We start from the raw sequence: 27,435 nt of genomic DNA, 5'->3' as shown, positions 1-27,435 counted from the left end.
TGCAAGGAGACATACATTCTAAAGTATCAAGTCCATAAACGTCACTCAAATCAACAACTAAAGTATCAAATTCTGCAAAATTGTGAGTTAAAAAGGTATGCTCCAATTTAAAATGGATAAAAGAGGGGCCTTAGTACGGCGATTTCGGAGAAGAAGAAATCATTGAATTCGCCTTGTTATGGATGAGAAAATCAATGATGACAAGTTTGTAGTTGGTCTTTCACCCTGCCACTGTGGAGAAGCTTCAATTTTTTTGTGTGACATTATTTTAGGCAAGGGATCCCCTCGAGTACATTTTCATGCAGTAATGTTTAATAGACTGATGGATAGTAGCCTCTAGCCACATGTACACTAAGAAAACAAAGGTTTGGATTCATTTGCATTAATATTACTCCTCAATTAAGTCTTTTATTGATTTTAATATCCAAAAAAGGAAAAGATTAAAAAACTCCGAGTATTTTCATGGGAAAAGCTCTTTTTTAAGGTTGACTTCGTCTAAAATATTTGGGTTTCAATTAATCATCTCTTAAGCCTAATTTAGGAATATACAAATCAAGAATTACTAAAAAATCACAATTAACAAGGAAGTTAGGTTGACTGGTTAGTGCTTTAGAGGACAAAGAAAAGATAAATAACTATACTACGTGAACAATTAAAGTCTAAAATCTCAAGAATTTATTAATCAGAAGGGTTTAATGGAGTTCTTTAAAATGGAGAATCAAACCATCTATACGTCGATGAGAACATTCAAGCCGTTTAAATGATAAAAAAGAAATCCAATCACCTCACGCTTGAGTAAATATCAGGATTTATTCTTAATGTACGACCTAAATTATCATCTGGATTTAAGTTATATCATATATATATATGTATTAGTAATATGGTCTGAGAATTTGTATAATCAACTTCAACTTATTTGAAATTAAAGCATATTTATTATTATTGGTGTATACTAGTTGTGTAAAGTTTTTATTAAACAGTTAATGTAATTTAACATGTAATTATAAGAAAGTTATCATTTTTATTAAGTTACATATTGACTAAGCCAATATGAAGCCAATATGTATAGGATTTTATGCTCGTACTCTGTCAAATTCTAGTATAGTTTATGATATCATCCCACAGAGATTGGAAAATCTATGCTACAGACTTATAATATTTTGAATACTATTTGAGAGAATCAAATTGATTAAAGTTGAGTTTGGAATTCTAAACTACTTAAATTGAAACAAATTACTTTCGGAAGATTTATATTTTAGAAAGAGTTGGGAATCGTTGAATTCACTTGATAATACTATTATAATAAAATCTTAATTTTCACACATATTTCTCTAAAGAATAATTGCTTATTACTAATACAATTATATTTTTCTCATTAAGAAATAAATACTTAATTAACACTCCGTGAGGTTATGTCAATTAATTGATATATTACTAGTGACAATTAAACTGAAATATTTTCTTGCTTGAATTGTGCTAAGAGGTGTAAAGACCTCTTGCGATTAACCTTTAAATCAATAAACTTATTTGATTCAATCCCTCCGTGAGAATAGGAGTAAAAGAAATAAGACAAAGACCCCTCAAATCGATACAACTATTTGATTTAATCCCTCCGTGAGAATAGGACTGAAAGAAATAAGATAACTATCTCTCAAATCAATAAACTATTTGATTCAATCCCTCCGTGAGAATAGGAGTAAAAGAAATAAGATAAAGACCCCTCAAATCGATACAACTATTTGATTTAATCCCTCCGTGAGAATAGGACTGAAAGAAATAAGATAACTATCTCGCAAATCAATAAACTATTTGATTCAATCCCTCCGTGAGAATATGATTGAAAGAAAGAAGATAAAGATTTGTAATAATAGATAACTAAAATTTACTATCACTCTACTATTCTACTTGTTAGTTATAAATATTAATTTGCTCCGCGAGAATACAAAATTAATATAATTATAACTTAGAGATAAAATATATAGGCGTGATAATAATGATTAATTAAAAACTATCATTCTTGCACAGTTTGAAATATAAATAGAAAATTTCAAGCCAAGGATATATTAAACGGAAAAGGGTCAGATTTGCCCTTGTACTTTCACAAATGAGCTATATTTGCCTTTCGTTATACTTAATCAATATATTTGCCCTTGTCATCCAATTTTAGGGCCATATTTGCCCTTGTACTCTAAAAAAAAGTCATATTTACCGCTACTCCACTAAATCCTCATGTCTCACCTTAATTTTCCAACATGACATATATTTTTTTCAAATTAAATCTGATCACCATTTTAATCCTCATCAAACCCGACCACTTCATTATCCTGCAAAGAGTGACGACCCTTTTTCAGAATAATAAAATGTATCGCATCAACAAACAGAGTGAATAGTCTTCTTAAATTTTGTAACCCTTATATATAAATATAAACATTCTAAACTTCGTGCAATGGAACGATAAGATGTAACTCTTCGCGAACACGATAATCAGCAAAAGTGACATAGAAAAAGATTATAGTCTACGTTTTTTAACTACACATTTTGTCTCCTCTTTTTGCAGATTGCCAACTTTCATTCTAGTTGCTGAAACACATTTACGTTTGAGCTTTAAATATTTTTAATTACTTTACCAATTAAAGTAAATTGTATGTGTTTTCGATTATATTATTACTGATAGTATATTACTTAGCTACATAATATGTTTCAGTTTGGAGTTTAAGGTGGGTCGGGTTTAATCGGGTGGGCGGGTTAAAATAATTAAAATGGTGACCAAATTTAATTTGTAAAAAAATAAGCCACGTAGGCGTCACGTAAGAAAATTAAGATTGGACATGGGGATTTAACGGAATAGAGGTAAATATGCACTTTTCTAAGAGTAGAAGGGCAAATATGACCCTAAAACTGGATGGTAAGGGCAAATATGTTGAAAAAGTATAACTAAGGGTAAATATAGCTTATTTATGAGAGTACAAGGGCAAATCTGACCCTTTTCCGTATATAAATATATATCAAGCTTCATCAATTATCCCAATAAAAAGAGATTACTCCATTATGCAGCAAGAAAACTAAAAAAGGATTTTTAGAAGACTAGAAATATTTAAAAAGACTAAGAAAATATCATTACTATGAGAAAGAGCCTAGAGAGACCAAGACTAGTTCTTGTTCTTCTTACAATTGGATGATCTTTTAAGACAAAAGATGTCTCTATTTATAGCAACAAGAATGCTCCTTTGATTGCTTCTACTTTGCCCAAAGTAAATGTGATTACTTTGATCAGAGTAAATGAGATTATTTTGGGCAAAGTGACTTCATTTCTTTATTTCTTCATTTCCCACAATATTGGCAAGATGGCATCTTCATATTGGCCAAAGTAGCTTTCTTCTTCTTTTCTTTGATTTTTAGCTTTTTCATATATTTTTTTTCCTGCAAGATTTGTTAGAAAAATGCGAAAACAGGATATAATTATTCATGTTTTAATTTGAAAATTTATTTTTATATACCGAAATTACATGAGTAATTTATATTCATTACATATTAATGCTTATTATAAAGCTTTATTTGTAACTACATTACAAGTGACATATACATTTTACTTAGTGGAGGACGTACCTTGTCTTTATTACATAAAGAGAGGCCAAACAGAGGTAAATAAACAAAGGAGAAATAGTGGAACAGGACTCAAATTCTATTCACACTTTTATACTGACTTAACATATGTAAAGTGTTCCAAGAATCATTACTGCATAGTTTAGACAGTCATAGGCTTGAAAGCTGTGTCTTACCATTAAACTCTTCGTTCTTTCAGATTTAATCAACAATATTAGCTTACCTATCTCCAATTAATCCCAATTTTCACACTAGTTTAATGTAAGATGGATTGGTTTAAGGACGAAAAGCTTTTGCATGTAGCGAACATCCCCACAATCCCACCCCGTGACAAATTTAAAAAGAAAAAAAAAAAAAGTGGACATGAGAGTAATGGAGAGAGAAACAATCTACGTGTCTACTTATAATCAATTTATGTGATACTTTTCGCTTTTCGAGAGTCAATTTGACTAAACTTTTGAGCTAAATTGGATTTAACTCAATATTTTAAAATTAAAATTTCTATATTTGGAAATTGCGTGAAAAGTACTACAAGTTGCAACTTTTCTCATATCAATATGATAAAAAAATACATCTTAAAATGTTGATCAAAATTCATGTAGTTTGAACCTCGGGAAGCGAAAAGTATCACATAAATTGGGACAAAGAAAGTAGTAAGTAAATACAACAAGCAGGAGAACCTTAAGCCTAACCTTCGTGATACTTAAACAGAAAATTTGCTTATTATATTACAATCTATGATATTTAAATTAAAAAGAAGGATGTTGCAGCTTTTCCAGTTTAATTAACCCTCTAGAAATAAGCTCAGGTTAATCTCTCTCTTAACTGTTAACGGAGTAGACGGTAAGTGGGAATAACAAGTAAATTCTGAGCTCTTGGAGCTGCCAAGCCAAACTTTTCAGTCATGTCCAAATCACCAGGCAACATCCCATCAGGCAAATCCCAATTGAAGCAATGAACTAATTGTGCAACTATCAACTTCACAATAATCAACCCCAGATTCATTCCTGGACAACTTCTTCTTCCATATCCAAATGGTAGCAAATGAAAATCACGTCCATGAAGATCGATGTTCTTGCCAATAAACCTCTCAGGAACAAATTCCTCAACGTTGTCCGACCATATCTTAGGATCATGCCCTAACGCCCAACAATTTATCATAACTCGTGATCCTCTTGGTATGTAACATTCATTTATGACAACGTCTTCCATTGATTCTCGAGGAACTAAAAGAGTCGCCACAGGATGTAACCTGAAAGTTTCCTTGAGCACCAGTTCTAAGTATTCCAACTTAGGCAAATCTTCCTCCTCAACCATTCTATCCAGTCCTACTATAGATGTTAACTCGTCTTGGAGTCGGTTCATTACTTTTGGATGCTTAACAATTTCTGCAAATACCCATTCTATCCAAGTGTGTGAAGTATCAATGGCTCCAACGATCATGTCAGAAAGGATAGCTATCATGGTTGCACGGTCAATCGAGTGGGCTTTCGAACCATCTTGAGATGACAACATGACATCGACAAGATCCTTGCTGCTCTTGTGAGTGTAATTCCTAGCATCTTGTTCATGCTCATTGATTATGGTATCAAATATTTCTTGAACAGTCTTGCCAGTTTCTTTCAACTGCTTATTTAAGCCTTGCATTATTCATTTTTTCGCAAATCACACATCATGAACAATATACATGACCAATATATTACATAAAACTTAAACTGATCTTCACAAGGTGGATGACACACTAGTAGAAGCAACCAAATCCTCCCTTCATTATCAAAAGGCAATGGCAATCTTGTTTATCTATTATTGAGTATTAATCGCATTACACTTTATTAACTATGAAATATTATACATTCATATATTAATTTGAAAGAAGTTCATCAAATTCTTAAGTATTAGTATTAAAAATCTAAGAACACAGACTTCGAATGACATATGTCAAACTGACCTCAAAGCTAAAAGCATAATAATGGAGAACAAAATTGGGTATGTAAGTAAATGCGGAATATCAAATTTAATACTCCCAGATAAAAAAAAATAAAAAAAAAAGAGTCTACTTAGTCATATGCACACCCCTTAAGAAAATACTAACTCCTGGACAAATATAGGTAATTTGACTAAAGTCTAAACTATCCCTAATGAAATACACATTGCGATTTGATCATATAACACTTAATAGGGGCAAATTTGAAAAAACAGAGTAATTCTTTCTTGATTTGATAAGTGACCACTTTTTTTGATCCAAGAAGAAAAAGGCTAAGTGGACACTTTTTTTTAATCCGGAGGAAGTACTACCTAGCTTGATTTGAAAGCGGAAAGAAGATTCAATTGACCATTAATTGAGCCTCTAGGGCTTGGTCAAGTGGTAAGAGCCAAGCGTGTGATCTGCGAGCTAAGTCCACGTTATGAGTCAAACACTACCGCAAAAACCTACGCTCTTAATTTATGTGACACCTTTTGAATTTCGAGAGTCAAACAAGTTTTTCTTTAACCGCAATATTTTCATGTCTTTTAAATTTTTTAAGTAATCATTTATTGTGACTTATAATACTTTTTACCTAGTTTTCAAAGATGTCAATTTTATTTCAAAAAGCTTAAAGATTCCATATATGAATTCACGATCAAAATAAAAAAAATGGGACTCAAAATCGAAAGAATGCCACGTGACAAGAGGGGGTTGTTCAGATGATAAACACTCTCCACCTCCAACCTGAAAATTGTGGATTCGAGTCACCAAGGGAACAAAAAGGGAAGCTCCTAACAAAGGTTATAAAAAGATGATGTCACATAAATTGGGACAAAAGGAATAATATTTTTAAGTAGAGAAGGATATTATCGGACAGTACACCACCAACTCTCACGAATTCTCGATCATGTAAATCAAATCGACCATTAATTGATACTCCATCTGTTTTACATTCCTTAGGCCTTATACTAAAATAGATTTTTAGTTTTACTTGTTCCTTTTGACAAATATTTATTATTTTCAACCCTCAGGGGTTGGCCTGGTGGTAATTGGCTTGAGCCTTGGGGTGCTCCCTTTCAAGGTCTCAAGTTCGAAACCCACTGGGTGCAAACAATTTCTGAGGGCCATCGGACTGGGGTAAAACCCTGAATTACCCGTGGTGCACTTGCGGGAAACTCCTTGCTGAGGGCCCGTGCACCCCCGGGATTAGTCGGGGCTCAAAGAGACCCGGACACCCGGTGCTTAATCAAAAAAAATATTTATTATTTTCGTCCAATACTATTCTTATCATTAAGTAACTACATTAAGTGCTAGTAGTCAAATTTAAATTTTCAAAACATAATTAGTAAGGTTCCTTTAGTAAAATAAACCCTAATAAATAATTTTCTTGAGGTGAGTGTCAATTGTCAAGGCAACATGGACAAAGTGAAATGAAGCAAGAGTAATAAAGATCTAATTTGAGGCAAAAAATATTGAGGAAACTACACAAACTACCCATCGAAGCATATTTAACTCACCATTTTTGCCCATGCTAAAACTAATACCCTAAACACCCATTTGGTGCTAAATTATTACCTGTGTGCCCTCTACACAGGAGTTGAAGAAGCATTATGAGCAATTGGTAGGACCGAAAGGGAAAATATGGTCACCTAAGCTAGACACTATTTCTGAATATAAGATTAGGTATTCACCTTGCAAGTTGATTGGCTTGGAATGGAAAGAGAGAATAGTGATTTTTTTTTTTTTTTGGTTAAATTGTGATATAAGACTCTTTTGTTCCTTTTTTTTCCTTTTAATTTAGAAGTAAAGGCTGATTTTGCATTGATTTTCAAGCAAAATCTCAAAGTTGTAGATGTCTCTAAGGATGTACAAAGCAATATTTATTCATTCATTTCATATGATGTTCCCAAATCCCAACTATCGATCCAACCAACAAGTTTGCAAGGTGAAACGTATGAGAAAATTAATAACCAAATTATGCATTAGGATTTTAATTCTTGTTGATCATGCCAGTAGGGAATATAGAACTTCTAATACTTTTTTATTTTATTTTGTATAATGTTAACATATATGTGTTAGAGAATCATCGGTCAAGTAAGGATTTTCAAAGGGCTTTAAATAATCGTGGCTACTCTACCCATTGCCTTGAGATTTTGGATCAATGCTCAGATCAATCTTTCACAACCTAAGATTAGTTTAATGGGAAAACATATAGTAATGATTCTGCCTTAATGAAATGATTTACAACCACACAAATATATATAACTTTACAAATGTTAAAAGCTTTTGTTTCTTTCTTAACCTTCGTATCTAGTTAAACTATATCACACAAATTAAGACCGAGGGAATATACGAGAACATACCTGAATATCAAATGGCTCAAGAAAAGGCACATAATCAGCAATATTAAATTGTCCAAACAACCGCACCATCTCATGAACTATACTCTTCAAATCAAATCTATCACTATTCCCATCATCCCCAAATAACATTCTATACGTCATTTTCCCAATCAAATCACCAATCTTTTCACCAATATCCACCACTTCACCACCCACCTTTAAATACTGCACTAAAGACCCAATTTCCTCTTTCCTCATCCCACCAAACAACCCGATTTTCTGAGCTGTGAGCAGTTCTTGTGTGCAGAATTTCCGAGCATTATGCCATTGTGGCCCATAAGGTGCAAAAGCTAACCCCTTATCACCATCACTTATGTAATTCACCGCCTTGAGCTTTTGCCGGCTAGCGAAAACGGCATCGTGTGTCTTCAGTATCAGCCCCGCGGTTTCCGGGGTTGAGACCACCACCGTTGGGACATTCTCGAGCTTCAAGAAAATTATTGGACCATAACGTTTGGATAGATCGTATAAGGTACGATGAGGGAGGGTACCTGTTGAAAAAAATAATTCAAAGTTATATGTGTTTACCCCCGATTTGGTAACCAATTGAATTTGTATGTGGATATAGGATATGTGCTTGGGCCTTAATATTGATTACAAAGATTGGATAAGGACGACTTTTGATACACAAGTAAGGAGCATAAATACCGGCCGCTTACACATATGACAAGTTGATTGAAGAGGTTAAACAAGAATCGGATGTATATATATATATATATATATATTGTGTTACAAATGCTCTTGAAAATAAAAGGAGAATCAACCCCTCTAAGGGAGGTGGGAGTACTCTATTTATAGCAATGAGCCCATGGGCCCTCTCCAATGTGAACCAATAAAATAGTAATAAAAGGGACAGCCCCTGCACGGGTTTGGTGTGATGTGACTGACGGCGCCGTCTGACACACGCATAGTTGGCAGCTGTCCATGATGTGATACCACTGACGCGTCCTAGCAACGGTCGCATCGGACCAACGGACACACGGATACCGGACCAACGATGATGAGATACCGGGTAGAGATCCCGAACCCTCGGTGGCTTAGAGACCGGGCCCGATGGTGCTTATACTCGGCCTCGATTAAAGTGCTCATCCGGAGGTGTGATGTCCCGGTACGAACCCTCGGTCTTTTCTTTCTCCGATCCATAGTTATCCCGGATCTACCCGTATCCGGTTTTTCTACCGTATACAGATAGCCCCACGCTTCCCGGACCAACGATCTATCGGAGTGACGGGAAGTGAATGAGTCATGCATCCGACCGCCCGGACGACCTATCCTTATCTCCTTATTTTGGCGGGAACGGGTGCGTCATGTCTTCCCCTTTGCCGGCCACGTGTCCTATTCCGGGTGGTCCGTTCCTGTCAACTGCCTCTCGCACGTCGTTTCGCGTCACTTCACATTAATGACGTGACACGTGGCGATCCTCGATTGGCCATCCTCGATAACCGTTCCCCTCCTTATGCCTATATAAAGCCCCTTATTCCCTCATTTTTTCACTTTTTTCGATCTGTTCTCTTTTCCTCTTCCCTCTGTGTTCCAGATCCGTCTTTTCTGTTACAAATTTGTTGCCAAATCTTCTTTTGTTTATACGAAAAAAGAAAAGGGGGGATTCAACTTTGTCATCGTTCTTGCCAACTGCTCTTTGCTTCTTCAAATCGTTATTTCCTTCGTTTCCTTTGCGTTGTTGCCTAAAATCCCTTTCCTTCCATTCCTTCAACATGTCTGAAACCACTTCTACCGAAGTTCCTTCAGTTTCATCCCCGAGGGCCGAGGCTGTGTCCCCGACTAAACAAAAGAGTAACCCCGAAACTACGGCCTCGGATGTTATACCGACCAAATTTAACTTCAATAAAGACCTGGAGGCGGAAAAACCCTCTGCCGTCTCGGACCGGGGATATGACGTGAGGAGATATCCTTCCTCCATAACCGAGGATAAACTCAACACGGTCCGGGCAGACTGTGGGTGGCGCACACACCCGGTAGGGGTTTTTGCACCCGGGCCAGACGAATCCGTTACCGACCACCGGGAAGGGTTCTTGTACGTATACACTTATCCCTTTACCCTTAAGCTCGATCCCCTGGTTGATCCGGTCATACTGGATATGTGCCGGACCTACGGCGTGACTTTGGCTCCGATCGGCCCGATTGTTTGGAGGGTCGTTGCTTGCCTCCGGTTGCTAGCCAACAGAGCTAAGAAAGAATTCTCACTGGGCCACCTAATACGCCTGTACTCCCCAAGGATATTCCGGGGCGGTGTCATAAAACTAACCAAGCGCAGCCGGAGCCCGCTTTTCTCAAAGATGGACGAAGATCGGGACAGGGGGTGGTTAGAACGCTACGTCCGAGTAAAAACCGAGGACATAATCCCGGCCGCCCATCTACCTTTTCCGGAGAAGTGGAACGACAAACGTAAGTTCGAACCTTTGAGACACCGCCCTTACCTGTTCAGTCGCTTATGGTATTGTTATCTCACCGCCCTTTCCTTATTTTTGTAGCAAATGGGTTTGTTCCCCCAGTTATCCGAGATCTGAGTGAGTGGGTCACGGCGCTCCTCAACCAGTTTCCCTATGAAGACCGGACTTGGGCCCACTTGTCACGCGGTCGATGGATCGCTCAAAATCATGGTAACTTTCGACTTTCCTTCGATCTTGCTGCATCTTTAGCCATTCGAGGTCGTCGGTTTTCTTAACCTGCCAACGTCTTTTATCGTTCAGGTTTGCCGAAGGGCTCGGTGGCATCTAGATCGGAGTCGGGGGCCGCTTCCCCTACACCGGCGTCCGCGTTTGATACGGCGGGTTCCTCCCGTGTTCTTGCCGAAGCCACCAAAAGAAAACGGCCCTCAGAAAAGGGGGAGCCGTCTAAACGGAAGAAGGCAAGAAGCGTTGTCCGGCCCCAGAGAGAGGAAACGGAGCCCGACATCATAGTTCGGAGGGTCGACCCGGCTCCGTCAGCAGCCCCAACACCCGAGGATACTGCCTCCGAACTGCCCTTGCCTTCTATCAACGAAGGTATCTTGATTCCCGTTCTTCCTTCAGGTGCGGGAGAAATCCTTTCCCCGGCTCTCTTCGGTCGGTTGACTTTGTCGATATTTTAGGTGACACTTCCTCGGAAGATACTCCCCTGCAGAGGAGTAAAGGAGCCGGGGAAACGGTTGTCACTGCAACCGATAAAAGGACCATTCCAGTTTCGGAGACCGAAGCCCCCATTCAGGATCGGCCATCGCCCGGTCACGAACCTGTTTCTACTCCGGAACCCCCGGTACTTGCCCGGAACATCGGGTCTATGCCATGCTCGTCTACCCCTGCCCCAAGGATTGAAGACTTTGAAGATATGTTTTCAACTACTCCTCCTGCTACCAGTGAAGCTGCGGGTTTTGGCCATCTTCCAATTCCTCGGGTCACGAGGTCGGCCCACCGACAGTCAGAATCCGGCTCTAGAGACAACTTGGTGACTATCTTCCCAGCCCCGAGCGTAGAACCAAGAAGGACCAGATCGGCCGTAATCACCGTCCCCGAGGATTGTGGCTTTCTATCGCGTCCGGTAGGAGTAGCCAGTTATTTGCGTCCTCTCGTCTCCGACTCGGACAAGCGAAAAATGACCGGGGTCACCTGGCAGTGCCTTATGAACGAAGGGATGCACGCGGGAAACCGGGTAAGGCTCTCGGCCATCTTTGTATATCAATAGACCTTATGCTTATTTCGTTTGATTCCTTATGTTTGCTTTCTTTGCAGAGTGTAGTACTGGCAAACGAAGCCTTCATTCGTGCCCAACACGAGATGGATGATCTTCGAGGCCAGCTAGATGCCCAAGGCCGAGAAACGGAGAAATACAAGCATCTCCTCCGAGAGAAGGATGAAGAGTTGAGTCGGGCCGTCGTTCTTGCCAACCTTCGTCCCGAGCTTGATGCGGCCAAGGACGAAAATCATCGTTTGAAAAATGAGTTGGCCGCCATGACTGATTATAACCGAAGCCTCGAGGCTGAGAAGATTTGTCTTAGCCGAGACAAAGCTCAATTTTCGTCGAGGCTGGATGAGCTGGAGACCACCGTGTCCCAACTCCGGAGGGAGCTTGATTTGGTGAAATCCGATGCAGCGAGCTTAGCCGGGAGGAACCGGCTACTGGAATCTGATACCGCTTTATATAAAGAACGCATGAAAGTCTTCGAAGAGAAAGCCGAGGAGCGGTCTCGGATTAGTGAGGTCTTAAAAGCCGAGATGGAGGGGGCGGTGAGTGCCAACGATGTCCTTAAAGCCGAGCTAGAAGTTGCTGTCCATATGAGGACTATTGCAGTGGCGGGTCGGTCCGAGCTGGAGACTAAGCTGGCTAAAGTTGAGGCCGATTTGGAGGAAACCTGGAAAGGCGTGGAAACGGCTGAGGCTCATACTGCCATTGTCGCCGAGTATGAGAAGTGGAAGTCTCGGCGACTCACCCTTGAAGAAGCCGATCGCGGATTCTCTGATCTTCCGGCCCTAATAAACCAGGCCAAAGGGATGGAAGAGGAGGCAAACCATGCCATCGGGTCCGACTCGGATGATTCCGAACGAACCAAGTCCGATCATTCTGCCTCTAGCCATGCCGAGTAGCATAGGATTTTTTGATGTAAACGTACTCTTTTGATGTAAATGTACTCTTTATAAAAGTATCCTTTGCGTATATGAAAGTTGCACTCCTCTTGCGTCTTCGCTTGAGTGCTTGTTTTTATTTTACCTTGAATTATTGGTCCGTTTTTTCGGAAGATATTATCCGTAGTCATTGATTAATTCTGCCCGTGGGACTTACCAAATGTTTTGTGGGCTTCGGACCTTTCCGTGCCCGTGATAGGGGCTTCTCTAGGACCGGCGTTTTTCATGGCCGGTTTGTGATGACCTCATTGGCCTTATCTAATATCGGCCATAGTGTCCGGTACAGGGCGTATTAATTGAGCAATGCCGAAAATACGGTCTTTGTAATGGTTTCTATATTGCAAGTGTTTGTACATATGAGAATTTTCATTTCTTGTATCTTTGCCGTAGCAAATACTAAATGGGACACGATTCATTATGATCGCTTGCACATATGAGAATTTTCATTTCTTCTGCCTTGTTGTAGTAAATGAAAAAATGGGACATGATTCATTATGATCGTTTGGTCCTTACATCGGAGGAGGTGGCCAGTGGCCGGCCTCTGTTTTGTCGTAGCAAATGTTGAATGGGACACGATTCATTATGATCGTTTGGTCCTTACATCGGAGGAGGTGGCCAGTGGCCGGCCTCTGTTTTTGCCGTGGCAAATGATGAACTTCTTTCTTTATTACTCTTTATCGTTTCATGCTCCGATGTGGGTACTGTGCCCCCTTAACACTTGTCCGAGCTTCGAGGTCGGGTGAGTGTTACTAAGCCCCCACTCGGAAGATGTAACCTCGGATACCCGAGTTCTGGCCCTTTATCTTCGTCGCGTAGCACGTTGTACTTGTTGCCTCGTTAAAAACCTCGTCGGAAAACCCATTTTGGGACAAAACCGCACTAAGGAAAAGAGTGCAACACGTGCTTTCAGTCCTAAATTCTATTTTTGTGCCGCCCTCGATTTTCTGTAAAAAAGGCAGCATGGTTATCAAAAGGTATACATGAGAGGATCATACCTTAGCAGTAGTATCTTTTTAGGTGGGCTATGTTCCAGTTGTTGCGCAGGCATTGCCCATCCATGGACTCCAGCTGGTATGATCCTTTTCCCGTTACACCGGTCACCTTGTACGGTCCTTCCCAGTTCGGCCCTAGCTTTCCCTCGTTTGGGTTCTTTGTATGCAAAGTAGCTTTTCGAAGTACCAAGTCCCCAACTTGAAAATGCCGAAAGTTGGCTCTCCGATTGTAGTATCTTTCCGTTCTCTGCTTTTGGGACGCAATTCGGACCAGCGTTCTTTCACGCATCTCATCGACGAGGTCGAGTCTTACGGCCATGGCCTCCCCGTTTAATTCCTCGGTTGTATACCTGAACCGGAGAGTTGGTTCGCCAACCTCGACGGGGATAAGGGTTTCGGCCCCGTACACCAATGAGAAAGGGGTCTCGCCCGTGCTTGACTTGGCCGTGGTTCGGTACGCCCACAGCACCTCGGGTAATACTTCTCTCCAATGGTGCTTTGATGCTTCTAGCCTTTTCCTTAGGTTTTAAATTATTGTTTTGTTTATGGATTCCGCTTGTCCGTTTGCACATGGGTGATATGGGGTTGACACAATCTTATTGATCTTCAACCCTTCAAGAAAACTGTTGACTTTGCTACCCACGAACTGAGGACCGTTATCGCAAGTTATTTCGGCCGGAATGCCAAAACGGCAGACGATGTGATCCCAAATGAAGTCGATAACCTCCTTTTCTCTGATTTTTTCAAAGGCCTGTGCTTCGACCCACTTAGAAAAATAGTCAGTCATAAATAAGATAAAGCGTGCCTTACCTGGTGCCCGGGGTAACGGGCCCACGATGTCCATCCCCCACTTCATGAACGGCCATGGTGAGACCACCGAATGCAGCAACTCCCCGGGCCGGTGAACCATCGGGGCATGCCTCTGACACCCGTCACACTTTCGGACAAAATTGCTCGTGTCTTCATCCATCTGATTCCAGTAATACCCGGCTCTGATAAGCTTTCGGACCAGAGCTTCCGCACCGGAGTGGTTTCCACAGGTTCCTTCATGTACTTCTCTCATCACATACTCCGTTTCCCCAGGGCCTAAACATTTAGCCAAAGGTCCGTGGAAAGAGCGTAGGTATAATTGGCCATCCACTAAGCAAAAACGGGCTGCCTTTGTTCGTAACGAACGTGACTCCTTTGGGTCGCTTGGGAGCTTATCATCACGCAAGTAATCAATGTATTTGTTGCGCCAATCCCAAGCCAAACCTGTTGAATATACCTCGGCGTGTCCGCTTTCTATGGCCATGTTTGATAGTAGCACCGTTGACCCGGGGTTGATTTCGGCCCCTTCGACCGCAGATCCCAAATTTGCTAATGCATCGGCTTCGCAGTTCTGTTCTCTTGGTATATGCTGCATGGTCCATTTTTTGAATCGATGAAGCACCACTTGGGTTTTCTCGAGGTACCTCTGCATCCGTTCGTCCTTGACTTCAAATGTGCCATTCACCTGGTTTGCGACCAGAAGCGAGTCGCACTTTGCCTCGATAGTTTCTGCCCCCATGCTCCGAGCCAATTCCAAACCTGCAATCATAGCCTCATACTCGGCTTCATTGTTAGTCAATTTGGCAGTTTTGATGGACTGTCGGATGACATCACCGGCCGGGGCCCTAAGGACAATACCAAGCCCGGAACCTCTAAGGTTCGAGGCCCCGTCCGTATGCAGAGACCAAATTCCCGTGGCCCTTCCTGAGGTTAGTAGGAATTCTTTTTCGACCTCGGGGACCATGGCCGGGGCGAAGTCTGCTACGAAATCGGCCAAGATTTGGGATTTGATGGCCGTTCGGGGTCTGTATTCGAGGTCGTAACCGCTAACCTCTACAGCCCACTTCGTTAGCCTACCCGACAACTCTGGTTTATGCATGATATTTTTCAAAGGATAAGTAGTCACTACACATACGGGATGGCTTTGAAAATAAGGTTTAAGCTTTCGGGAGACGCTCACCAGCGCCAACGCCAGCTTTTCCAGGTGGGGGTAACGGGTCTCCGCGTCCCCCAATGTTCTACTCACATAATAGATAGGGAACTGCGTACCTGATTCTTCTCGGACCAAAATGCCGCTTACCGCCACTTTGGAGACAGCTAGATATAGAAACAGTGTCTCCCCCGCCTTCGGCGTGTGCAGTAGAGGGGGGCTAGACAAGTATTTCTTCAAATCCTGTAGAGCTTCTTGGCACTCGGGTGTCCAGACAAAATCGTTCTTCTTCCTGAGCAAAGAGAAGAATCGGTAACTCCTGTCCGAGGATCTCGATATGAAGCGACTTAGCGCTGCGATTCTCCCAGTGAGTCTCTGAACCCCCTTTATGTTGTTCACCACCTCGATATCTTCGATGGCCTTGATCTTGTCCGGGTTAATTTCGATCCCTCGGTTTGACACCATGAAACCCAGGAATCTGCCAGATCTCACACCGAAGGCACACTTCTCCGGGTTGAGCTTCATGTTGTATTTGCGAAGCACATCGAAGGTTTCCTGCAAATGTTTTAAATGGTCCTCTGTTTCCAGGGACTTAACAACCATATCTTCAACGTAAACTTCCATTGTTTTCCCTATTTGTTCTTCGAACATTCCATTAACTAGGCGTTGGTAAGTTGCACCGGCATTTTTTAATCCAAAAGGCATGACATTATAACAGTAGGTCCCGTACCGGGTGATGAAGGATGTTTTCTCTTGGTCCTCCGGGTACATCCGGATCTGGTTATACCCGGAGTAAGCGTCGAGAAAACTCAACATCTCGTGCCCGGCCGTTGCATCAATCATTCTATCGATGTGGGGCAACGGAAACGAGTCATTCGGACATGCCTTGTTTAAATCTTTGAAATCAACACACATTCGAAATTTGTTACCTTTTTTGGGTACTACCACAACGTTAGCCAGCCACTCGGGGTATTTCACTTCCCGTATGGAGCCTATTTTCAAAAGTTTGGTTACCTCGTCCTTCACGAATGCGTGTTTAGCCTCCGTCATGGGCCTTCTTTTCTGCTTTACCGGAGCAAACCTCCCGTCCAGGCTGAGCTTGGGAGTTGCTATGTCTGGTGATATACCTGTCATATCTATATGCGACCATGCAAAGCAATCGGCATTAGCACGGAGGAATTCAATTAATTGACACCTGAGCTCCGGGGTGAGCCCCGTGCCCAGGTATACCTTTCTTTCTGGGAGATATTCGAACAGGATGACCTGCTCCAGCTCCTCCACTGTCGACTGGGTTGCATCCGAGTCATCCGGCATGACGAACGATCTGGGTACCTCGTAATCTTCCTCTTCATGCACCGGATTAAACCCGGCGCACTTTGATTGCTATTTGGGGCAATCTCCTCCTATTGCACATTTCTCTTCAGGCCCCTTGGTCCGATGTGCCACCTCCTCTACTGCGAACATTTCCCTTGCAGCGGGCTACTCACCTCGGATGGTTTTCACTCCCTCCGGCGTGGGGAATTTCAGCAGCTGGTGTAGTGTTGAAGGCACGGCCCTCATGTTATGTATCCAAGGTCTGCCCAACAGGGCATTATATTTCATGTCACCCTCGATCACGTAGAACACCATTTGCTGAATGGTGCGACCCACATTTACGGGCAGTGAGATTTCCCCCTTAGTGGTTTCGCTTGCCATATTGAACCCACTTAACACCCGGGCTACTGGTACGATCTGCCCGAGCAGTCCCATTTGTTCAACCACCCTCCATCGGATGATGTTGGCCGAGCTACCCGGGTCAACCAAAACGCGTTTGACCTTAGTTTTAAAGACCAGTATAGAGATTACCAACGCATCATTGTGGGGCTGGATGATGCCCTCTGCGTCTTCATCATTAAAGACGATAGATCCCTCGGTCGAATGATCTCGAGTGCGCTTTTCACGGACAATAGAAATCTTTGTCCGCTTCATTACCGGCCCTCGAGGGGCATCAGTGCCTCCCACTATCATGTTGATCGTATGTTGGGGTTCAACAGGCTCGGGCATTTGGTAAGATTCCCTTTCCTTATAGTGATTTTTGGCCCGCTCGCTTAGCAGATCTCGGAGGTGACCATTTTTCAACAGCTGGGCTACCTCCTCTCTCAATTGGCGGCAGTCTTCATTTCGATGACCGTGGGTCCCGTGATATTCGCACACTACACTTGGATCTCGCTGACCCGGGTCCGTCCTCAATGGTTTCGGCCACCTTACATCGGGTATCCGCCCGATAGCCGAGACAAGTCCCGAAGTACTAACGTTGAAGTTGTACTCCGAAATTTTTGGAGAGACTTTATTGCCGGCGGAGCTTCCGGTGTCGCTCCTAAACGAGAGTCCTCGACTGTTAGACGGGCGTTCAACCCGCTTGCTGCCCCGTCCCGAGAAATGGCTCGGACTCTCTATTGCCTTTTTCGACCTGAAATTTTGCTTCTCCGTATAGGGATATGGCCGAAACCTCTCTTTCAATGATTCGGACTTGCCCTCATATCCCTTCCTTGGTGCCTCGAAACCTCTATTTACTTTGGTCCTTACCGGAGGGAGCTAGAATTGATCATCCTCCACCCGTATCTTCGACTCATACCTGTTGTGGACGTCGGCCCAAGTTACGTCCTCGTATTCTAACAAATTCTCTTTTAGTTTGGCCGAGGCCACCGAACTTAGCATGTTGAGTCCTTTTGTGAAGGCCTGTGCGGCCCATTCTTCTGGCACCGGAGGGAGCTCCATCCGTTCCCTCTGGAACCGGGTGACGAATTCCCGTAGCAGCTCATCGTCCCTTTGGGTTATCCGGAAGATATCAGCCTTACGGGCTTGCACCTTTATCGCACCGGCATGTGCCTTTACGAACGCATCAGCGAACATTTCAAAAGAAGTGATCGAATGTTCGGGTAGATGGTCATACCACGTCAATGCCCCCTTCGACAGGGTTTCCCCAAATTTCTTTAACAACACCGACTCGATCTCATCTTCTTCCATATCATTGCCTTTTATGGCACAAGTATATGAGGTCACATGCTCGTGTGGGTCTGTGGTGCCGTCATACTTTTGTATGTCGGGCATTTTGAACCTCTTCGGGATCAGTTTCGGGGCCGCACTTGGCGGGAAAGGCCTTTGGATGTACCTCTTCGAATTCGGCCCTTTCAGTAGAGATGGAGCCCCCGGTATCTGGTCCACGCGAGAATTGTAAGTCTCGACCCTCTTCTCGGTCGAATCCACCCGTTTTGCCAAGGTCTCGAGCATTTTTAGGACCTCAGTTGAGGAGCCGGCTCCGGAGCCGTCGCTCTCGATCATTTGTTCTCCGTTTCTTCCAGTTTCAACCGTACCTTTTGACTTTACCGGCCCTGCTTCACCCTTTCCGCTTTGTAGTTGGGCAATCGCTAGCCCTTGCTCGGCGATTGCCGCCCTTTGTTCCTGGAGCATTTCAAAGATAAAACGCAAGCTAACGCCGTCGTTTGGCGCGTCTGGCTCTCTCCGGACCCTATCCCGGGATAACGTAACGGAATGGTGAGTGTTTAGAGGATCGGTTGCCGGCGGAACGGCATTCTCTTGATCTACGGTGTTTTGCCGGTTAAGTCCTTCCCTTGAATCAACGGGGTTCGGGTCAGCGGGGTTCGACAATGCCCGCAGTCCGCTCCCTTCGTTTTCCGCCACTATCTCGGCATTATTGACATGACCGGATTGTTCGCCGTCAGCCATTTGGACCGTTTTCACAGAGACGGGGAGGGAGTTTTTGGTTTCGATGAAAGTGGTGGAAGTTAAGGCCAAAGACCACTATTATCCTAGCCCCACGGTGGGCGCCAAACTATTTACCCCCGATTTGGTAACCAATTGAATTTGTATGTGGATATAGGATATGTGCTTGGGCCTTAATATTGATTACAAAGATTGGATAAGGACGACTTTTGATACACAAGTAAGGAGCATAAATACCGGCCGCTTACACATATGACAAGTTGATTGAAGAGGTTAAACAAGAATCGGATGTATATATATATATATATATATATATATATATATTGTGTTACAAATGCTCTTGAAAATAAAAGGAGAATCAACCCCTCTAAGGAAGGTGGGAGTACTCTATTTATAGCAATGAGCCCATGGGCCCTCTCCAATGTGAACCAATAAAATAGTAATAAAAGGGACAGCCCCTGCACGGGTTTGGTGTGATGTGACTGACGGCGCCGTCTGACACACGCATAGTTGGCAGCTGTCCATGATGTGATACCACTGACGCGTCCTAACAACAGTCGCATCGGACCAACGGACTCACGGATACCGGACCAACGATGATGAGATACCGGGTAGAGATCCCGAACCCTCGGTGGCTTAGAGACCGGACCCGATGGTGCTTATACTCGGCCTCGATTAAAGTGCTCATCCGGAGGTGTGATGTCCCCGTACGAACCCTCGGTCTTTTCTTTCTCCGATCCATAGTTATCCCGGATCTACCCGTATCCGGTTTTTCTACCGTATACAATATGAAATCAAAATTGGTTAGCATTTGATATTTTAATTCAAGTCTAAGTAGGTTTTATAGGAATTATGTAAGATTAGACTTTCCTGTTTTCACTTAAGTAGATACCGTATTACTCCCTCTTTCGATCCAGTTCAAGTGACTTAGTTTGATTGAACACAAATTTTAAGGAATAAAAATAGATTTTTGAATCTTCTGGAATTAAAGATGTGTAAGGTACTAAAATGTCCTTAGGGGTCGTTTAGTACACGGGATAAGGTGGGATATCCCAACACTAAGTTTGAGATTAATTTTGTACCCTGTTTGATAGAAGGTATACATTTATCCCATGATCAATTTATACCTTCTATCAATATCCCATTAACTTTGAAATTATTTTATTCCACCTCCCAGATGGGATAAATTAGTCCCAGAATAATAATCCTGAAATTGTATAATCCGGGATAAATTAGTCCGCATGCCAAATGACCCCTTACAATCTAGTAAAGGAAAGTAAAACACTTCAATTAGGACTAACGGAGTATTATACATAGCAGTGATGCTAGCTTTTTCATATTACGGAGTAGTAGAACACATTCAAAGATTTGTGAAATTTTAAATAAAATTTGATCCTTCAATACCTAACATGTGGAGATTGCCAATTATAGGAAGGCCACGTGGACCCGGCGGAAGTTTCGGGTGAATTTTATCCGGCGCTGCTCTCCATCGGAAGTGGATTAAGTAAAAGAGAAAACCGGTGAGAATTGAAAGAAAGGCTATGTATACGGAGGAGAACATTTGGGGAGTTTTGGGTTTGGGAATTGGGATAAGTCTAATCAAAATGAATATAAATATCAAAAAAGGATATATAATAATGGTGGATGAGAGAATATGTATGTAGTTCTCCCATTTTATAGAGTACGTAATAAGGTGTAGATTGTGGAGTTACCTTTCCTGAAAAGTTGATTTTTAATGTCTGATTAACTTAACATAAAAAGGAAAATATTTAAAATAAAAGTTCAAAGTCAAATAAAGTTGGAAGAGACTAATATATTATGGAGTTTAAGTTTTGTGTACTATCAGTAGACAAAATTTCTTACACCATCAGGTAATTTTAAAGGTAATTATTCAAAGTAACCTTCTAATTAAAAAAGTATTACCTTTTCTAAACAATTTAATTTAGAAAAGAAAAAAACTTTTAAGGCAAGATGAATCCTACTCATACTGTAACTGAAATATTTCAAATTGTACTTGTAATTATAATTATTTCTCTTTCCAAATTTATGACTTTTCTTCATAGTTCTGTTCAAACTCCATATTGTCAAAATCGATTAAATCACTGATTTAGGTTTCAGTCCTTTAGTTCATGGAAAACATAATTAGGTTTCAAAGACTTTATTTAAATAATTCAAAAAGTCTACAGGTACTGATTATGCAGATTGAATATATACACTTAGAGAAATAAAGCAACCTTAAATAACATTGACTCATTTGCATCTTTGCTGGAAATTGATAATAAAACAAATCGAAAATTCGGGTCATAAGTTGCGTATGTTTCTGTTGCAACACCCTTTCTCTCCTTACTCTTAATTAAATAGTTGAGAGGCCAAAGAGAGAGAAAACCAAAGAGTAACTAAATCACTGTGATTTGAGAGACCATGGAAGACGACGGTTTGAAGAGGTGAGAAAAAAAGAGGAAAAACTAATAAAAAGCTTAAGGAAAATAATTAGGGAATAGTTGGTGACCTGCTATAGTAGGTTAAAATTACCCGATGGAGTAAAAAACGTGTACACCGATAGTGCACAAAACTTAAACTCCTTCATTAGATGAGTTAAGTTTTGTACACTATCGGTGTACACGTTTTTTACACCATCAGGTAATTTTAACTTGATATAGCAGGTCACCAACTATTCCCTAATTATTTTCCTTAAATACTGCTTTTTATTATTTTTTTCCTCTGTTTCTCTCACCTCTTCAAACCGTTGTCTTCCATGGTCTCTCAAATCATAGTGATTTAGTTACTCTTTGGTTTTCTCTCTTTTGCCTCTCAACTATTTAATTAAGAGTAAAGAGAAAGGGTGTTCCAACTAGGGTTGGGCATAAATACCGAAAATCGAAAAATCGAATCGAACCGAACCGAATTTCAAGAAAACAAAATCGAACCGAACTAGTTTGGTTCGGTGTTCGGTGTCCACCTTCAAAAAACCGAAACCGAAATAGCCGAACCGAACTTTGACGAAACCGAACCGAAGAATCGAAATTTAAACCGAAATTTAATACATTACCCAAAAAAATTAAAATAGTCCACGCCCATTAAATTTAAGCAAAAAAAAACCCAATTGTAACAAGCCCTCTTTTGCTTTTGTATCCCTAATTTTCCACTTCAATTGGGAAAATCAAATATCTTTAACAAAGAAATGTGACTAGGATGTGTCTTTAGGATTAATGTATGTCCTTTATATGTTTTCTTAATTATTCTTACTGTATGTATATAACACCTAGTAATCATATATTATTGTTATGGTTTTCTATTCTTGTGTATCCTGTTTGTTTGATTTTGATTTTAATTTGTTAGTTTTATGTTTTGTTGCTTTTGAGAATATGAATTAGTATAAATGGAATCGCTTCTAATATCATATCAAAAAAACCGAATTGAAAAAACCGAAACCGAAAGAACCGAACCGAACTAGTTTGGTTCGGTGTTCGGTGTCCATCTTCAAAAAACCGAAACCGAAATAGTCGAACCGAAGTTCGATAAAACCGAACCGAAGAACCGAAAGCCCACCCCTAGTTACAACAGAAACATACGCAACTGATGACCCGAATTTTCAATTTGTTTTATTATCAATTTCCAGCAAAGATGCAAATGAGTCAATGTTATTTAAGGTTCCTTTATTTCTCTAAGTGTATATATTCAATCTGCATAATCAGTACCTGTAGACTTTTTGAATTACTTAAATAAATTCTTTGAAACCTAATTATGTTTTCCATGAACTAAAAGAACTGAAACCTAAATCAGTGATTTAATCGATTTTGACAATATGGAGTTTGAATAAAACTATGAGGAAAAGTCATAAATTTGGAAAAAGAAATAATTCTAATTACAAGTACAACTTGAAACATTTCAGTTACGGTATAAGTAGGATTCATCTCGCCTTAAAAGTTTTTTTTTTCTTTTCTAAATTAAATTGTTTAGAAAAGGTAATACTTTTATAATTAGAAGGTTACTTTGAATAATTACCTTTAAAATTACCTGATGGTGTAAGAAATTTTGTATACTGACAGTGCACAGAACTTAAACTCTTACAAAAATAATATTTCTTTCGTTCATTTTTATATGTCCACTGTACTAAAATTAAATTTTCATTTTTACTTATCACTTTAGCATATCAAATGAATATATATATATATATATATATATATATATATATATATATATTAAATTTAACCCTTTGCATCAGCTACTTATTCCCAAATTCATTTATCAAGACTTGTTGAAAAGCCAATAGTCAATGGGTATAGTAAAACATGTCCTTCATTTATTATTTCTTAAGGAGTGTGTAAGATTCATTGTGAACAAGTAAAAATGAAAGGAGGAGGTATCAAAATCGATCAGTAAAATACTGAGCTTGGAAACCACGCGTGAAAGAAACTTACGAAATATTAAAAAAAACGCATTAATAATGCGATCAAGGATAACTGTCATTAAGAAAACATGTAAGGATATCCCCCTCGCACACACACCCTCATTTTATCTTTACTTATTATCAAATGATTCTATTTTATCATTTATCCTACCTTTTTATAGTAGCTCCTCATACCCTGCTTTTCCCGTAGGTTTATCCTTCAAAATTGCCCATGTGTGACATTATGTAACGACGGAAAACGATACAATCGACCTATCCAAACATTGTATTCATCAAAACAATACAGTACGATATAATACAACACAATACGATACAATACAATACATTATGAAACAATATGTAACAACCATCCAAAGAGAATGTTAGCCAGGTCAATCGTGGACCAAACAAAAGAAACAAATAAAGCTCAACAAAAGAAAAATCATTATTCAATAAAGGGTAAAGTTGAAGAGAATTTTCTATATGTCCTCTCCTGAGACTCAACTTGCTCCAGTGCTTAAGTTCGATTTTGCTTCGTTTGAGTTGTTTGGTCAAGTCGGATATATGGTGTTTTCTTCCGCTCATATACCAAAATAAAAAATAATGGAATACATTTTTTATTGAGATAATGGTTAAAAAACACCTCAAGTATCACTTTTTTATGAGTTTTCTATCTGAACTATCATGTGTTTGTGTTTCCTACCTGAACTATTACCAACTATTTATCAAAACATACCTAAACTATCAAGTGTTTCATTTCCTACCTAAACTATCACCAGCTATTTATCAAAACACACTTTGACTAGTATCTGATGATGCCGGAGACTAGCAAAAAGTGATATTTTTGATACGTTTTTTACCATTATCTCTTAATTATTTAATTTCCAATTAATTCCTTTAATTATCCCATTTGACACCATTTTAAACAAACAAAAAACAAAGAATACTCACCATGCACTATCAGATACTAGTGGAGGTGTGTTTTGATAAATAATTGACAATAGTTTAGGTAGGAAACGCAAACATCTAATAGTTCATATAGAAAATTCACAAAAAGGTGATACTTGAGATGTGTTTTTGATGATTAATGTATATGAGTAAACCTGTCAATTAGGTTGGGCCGGTCCCAACCCGACCATTAAGGATAAGCCATGTTGGTTCCGATTTGAGGGAGCCCTTAATGGGTCGGGTTGGGGGTCAATCTTTTTGAAAAAAAAAAAAAATGTTCGACCCAACCACCTATTCATTAAAAAATTAGTAGTATTAGTAGTGTTCTAATATTTGAAGTTTTAGTAATATTGTTTAACTTTACCTAAGCATAAGCGATAAAAGTTTGTATAAAATGACCGACACATATAGCCATTCATTGATTTATAATATGCAACCATGAATCTAATTTTTTTTCCTGCTTATATGTGAATACCTGCTAGCACCTATCATTTTTTGTCTTCCCTGAAATGGGAATTTCTTGACAAAAACACAAATAATTGAGCTAGTGATAAATCCTAAATTCATCTAGATGTTTTCGTTGGAATAACATACAGAATAGACTAGTGATCACAATAGATAACATAATCTTCATTGGTTAATTTCATTTTTGAAACTTCATTGCCGCCATACATTCATAAAAAAGAATGAATTAGTGATTGCCATACTTCAAACAAAACCTTAAGTAATTGTTACCTATCATCAAGATTGCTAATGAAATGTTGCGTGTGAAATCAAGTTGAACAAATGATTGGTTTTGGACGTGTCTAATTAATTATCTGTTCAAAATGCATAGATTTTAGAATAGTTTGGAATAATTATTTGCTTTTCATGCGTGTTTGGGGAAACTTCGTTATAGATTAAAATTTTGTAAACAAAATAGCCCCGATTTTTAATTCACCTTATGGCAGCCTATTTGGTTTAATTACTTAACTTGATTTAATCTGAATTTCTTATTAAAATAAGTTTTTATCACACAATCGTGGCTATTTAATTTGAAGAAGAAAATCAGATTTTGAAGCTGATAATTACCTGTTACGTCAATAAAGGGTGTGTTTGGTATGACGGAAAATGTTTTCCAAGAAAAATATTTTCTTTGAAAATAAGTGATTTTCCTATTTATTTTCTTGTGTTTGGTATGCAAATTGAAAAATGTTATTTTAAGAGCATTTTCATATAGTCAAAATATATTTTCTAAGTACCTGGTTCATTTTCTCTCTCCTAAAAAATGCCTCTGTACAACATTAGACCCGTTACCTCTCTAACTAATATTTTCCTTACCTAGAGCGTCTGAGTTCCACGCTCCGTCCCATGGGGACGCCGGAGCCACCGGAAACAGCGCGTACGGGGGAGATAGACAAAGGTAATACTTCCACGGAAGGTACTACACAAGAACTTGAGGCAAAAGCTGACTATGCAAAAGGCAATTCAAGCCCTTGTGATTCAGAACCTTAAAAAGATTAAATTAGGGAATCCTGCAATTAAAGCGACATTTACCAAGCACAATGGAATTGTTGTGCTATATGGTGATATGCCGGAAGAATGCAAGTTTACGCTTGTAGGAAAATTCATTGGAACTCGTCCCCAAATTGAGAAGCTAAGAGCACGATTTGCTGAAAAAATAGCGTTCAGAGGTACGGTTCAAATTGGTGTCTATGATCATCGTATTGTTTTCTTAGAATTCTCGAATGAAGATAATTTCAAATCGGTGTGATATAGGCGATTTATTGAATTTGAAGGCCAAGTAATGTGGCTAGAAAAGTGGTCACCAGACTTCAAGTCGGAGGAGGATTCTCCTATAGTCCCAGTTTGGGTTCTACTACCGGAATTGCCTTTTCATTGCCACACATGGAATTATTTGAAGCAAATTGTTTCCCCTAACGATGGATGCTGCTACTGAAAAAAGATCCAGGCCAAGCATGGATAAAATCAAAATAGAGGTGCATTTTACTAAAAACAAGTTAACCTCTATATTTGTGGGATCTGAAGATTTTTCCTATCCACGCAAAGGGTATTATCAGAAGATTGAGTACGAAAGTGCTCCTAAATTTTCCAGACATTATAGAATATTGGGGCACTCGATTTTGCAATGTAGGAAGGTGAAAGATAAGAAGATGGAGGAAAAGGAGAACAATGAAGGGGTGAATCAAAATCAGAACAAAGAAGAAGATGATGATACTAAAAACCAAGATAAGAAGGGTATTGGTGAAAGCAAGGATGAAACTAAGACTAATAAGGATGGTGCAGTGGAACCTAGCAAATCAGCACCTGAGGAAAACAGTGTTAGCATCAAAGAAAATGTGAAACCCACTGTGACTACTAGGCTGAATAAAAAGAAGAAGAAAAGCAAGAAAAAGAAGATGTACAAGAAAAGAATCAAAGTTAGTTTCAAACCTCTTATGCCTATGGAGACAACTAACAAAAAGTCCAAAAGGAAAAAGCTTGAGAAAGCATCACCTGAGGAAGAAGAAAGGATAAATCAGGGGTTGAAATAAGAACATAATCAAAGGAACACTTTGAAGGTTGACAATGCTGAACTACTTCAACAGGACAAGGCTAATTTTGGAGAGTCCTTCTCTGGGGATCTTGAACAACAACCAAACAGGGTGGACGATGAACAAGAACAACATGGAGAGGCAAATGAGAACATTATATTTGAGTAGGAAAGATCTGAAAGCCTACCCACTGAGATAAAGAATCATAGAGGTATCTAACTATTGGTAGAGTTGAATGGTGAACTAGGTGGGACACAATATGAGGAACAAGTTGCACAATCTAGTGAAGAAACTACTG

The 27,435-nt window shown here is 40.0% G+C and overlaps 1 protein-coding gene across 1 annotated transcript; it reads right to left on the bottom strand.

Moving 5' to 3' along the window:
* Positions 1 to 4,265: 4,265 nt before the first annotated feature.
* On the bottom strand, positions 4,266 to 20,939 carry LOC132616045 (cytochrome P450 CYP736A12-like). Its single transcript, XM_060330651.1, has 3 exons — positions 20,670 to 20,939; positions 7,933 to 8,462; positions 4,266 to 5,229 (listed from the first exon to the last, which is right to left on the bottom strand). The coding sequence occupies exons 1-3, from the start codon at positions 20,824 to 20,826 to the stop codon at positions 4,432 to 4,434; spliced, it is 1,485 nt and encodes a 494-aa protein (XP_060186634.1). The 5' UTR covers positions 20,827 to 20,939; the 3' UTR covers positions 4,266 to 4,431.
* Positions 20,940 to 27,435: the final 6,496 nt, after the last annotated feature.

This window comes from Lycium barbarum, chromosome 10 (genome assembly GCF_019175385.1).
Source record: "Lycium barbarum isolate Lr01 chromosome 10, ASM1917538v2, whole genome shotgun sequence".
Lineage (NCBI taxonomy): Eukaryota > Viridiplantae > Streptophyta > Magnoliopsida > Solanales > Solanaceae > Lycium > Lycium barbarum.
Note: the sequence above shows the minus strand (reverse complement) of the source record. Positions and strands in the feature narration are given on the sequence as shown.

What these genes read in the sequence shown, in the direction of transcription:
- LOC132616045 (XM_060330651.1), bottom strand. Translation starts at nt 20,826, where the DNA reads ATGTTCTCCTCCGTATACATAGCCTTTCTTTCAATTCTCACCGGTTTT. An exon ending in TGGCAATCTCCACATGTTAG is followed by an intron (nt 8,463 to 20,669) that starts GTATTGAAGGAT and finishes TTTTTTCAACAG; the next exon opens with GTACCCTCCCTCATCGTACC. An exon ending in TTGAGCCATTTGATATTCAG is followed by an intron (nt 5,230 to 7,932) that starts GTATGTTCTCGT and finishes TTAAATAAGCAG; the next exon opens with TTGAAAGAAACTGGCAAGAC.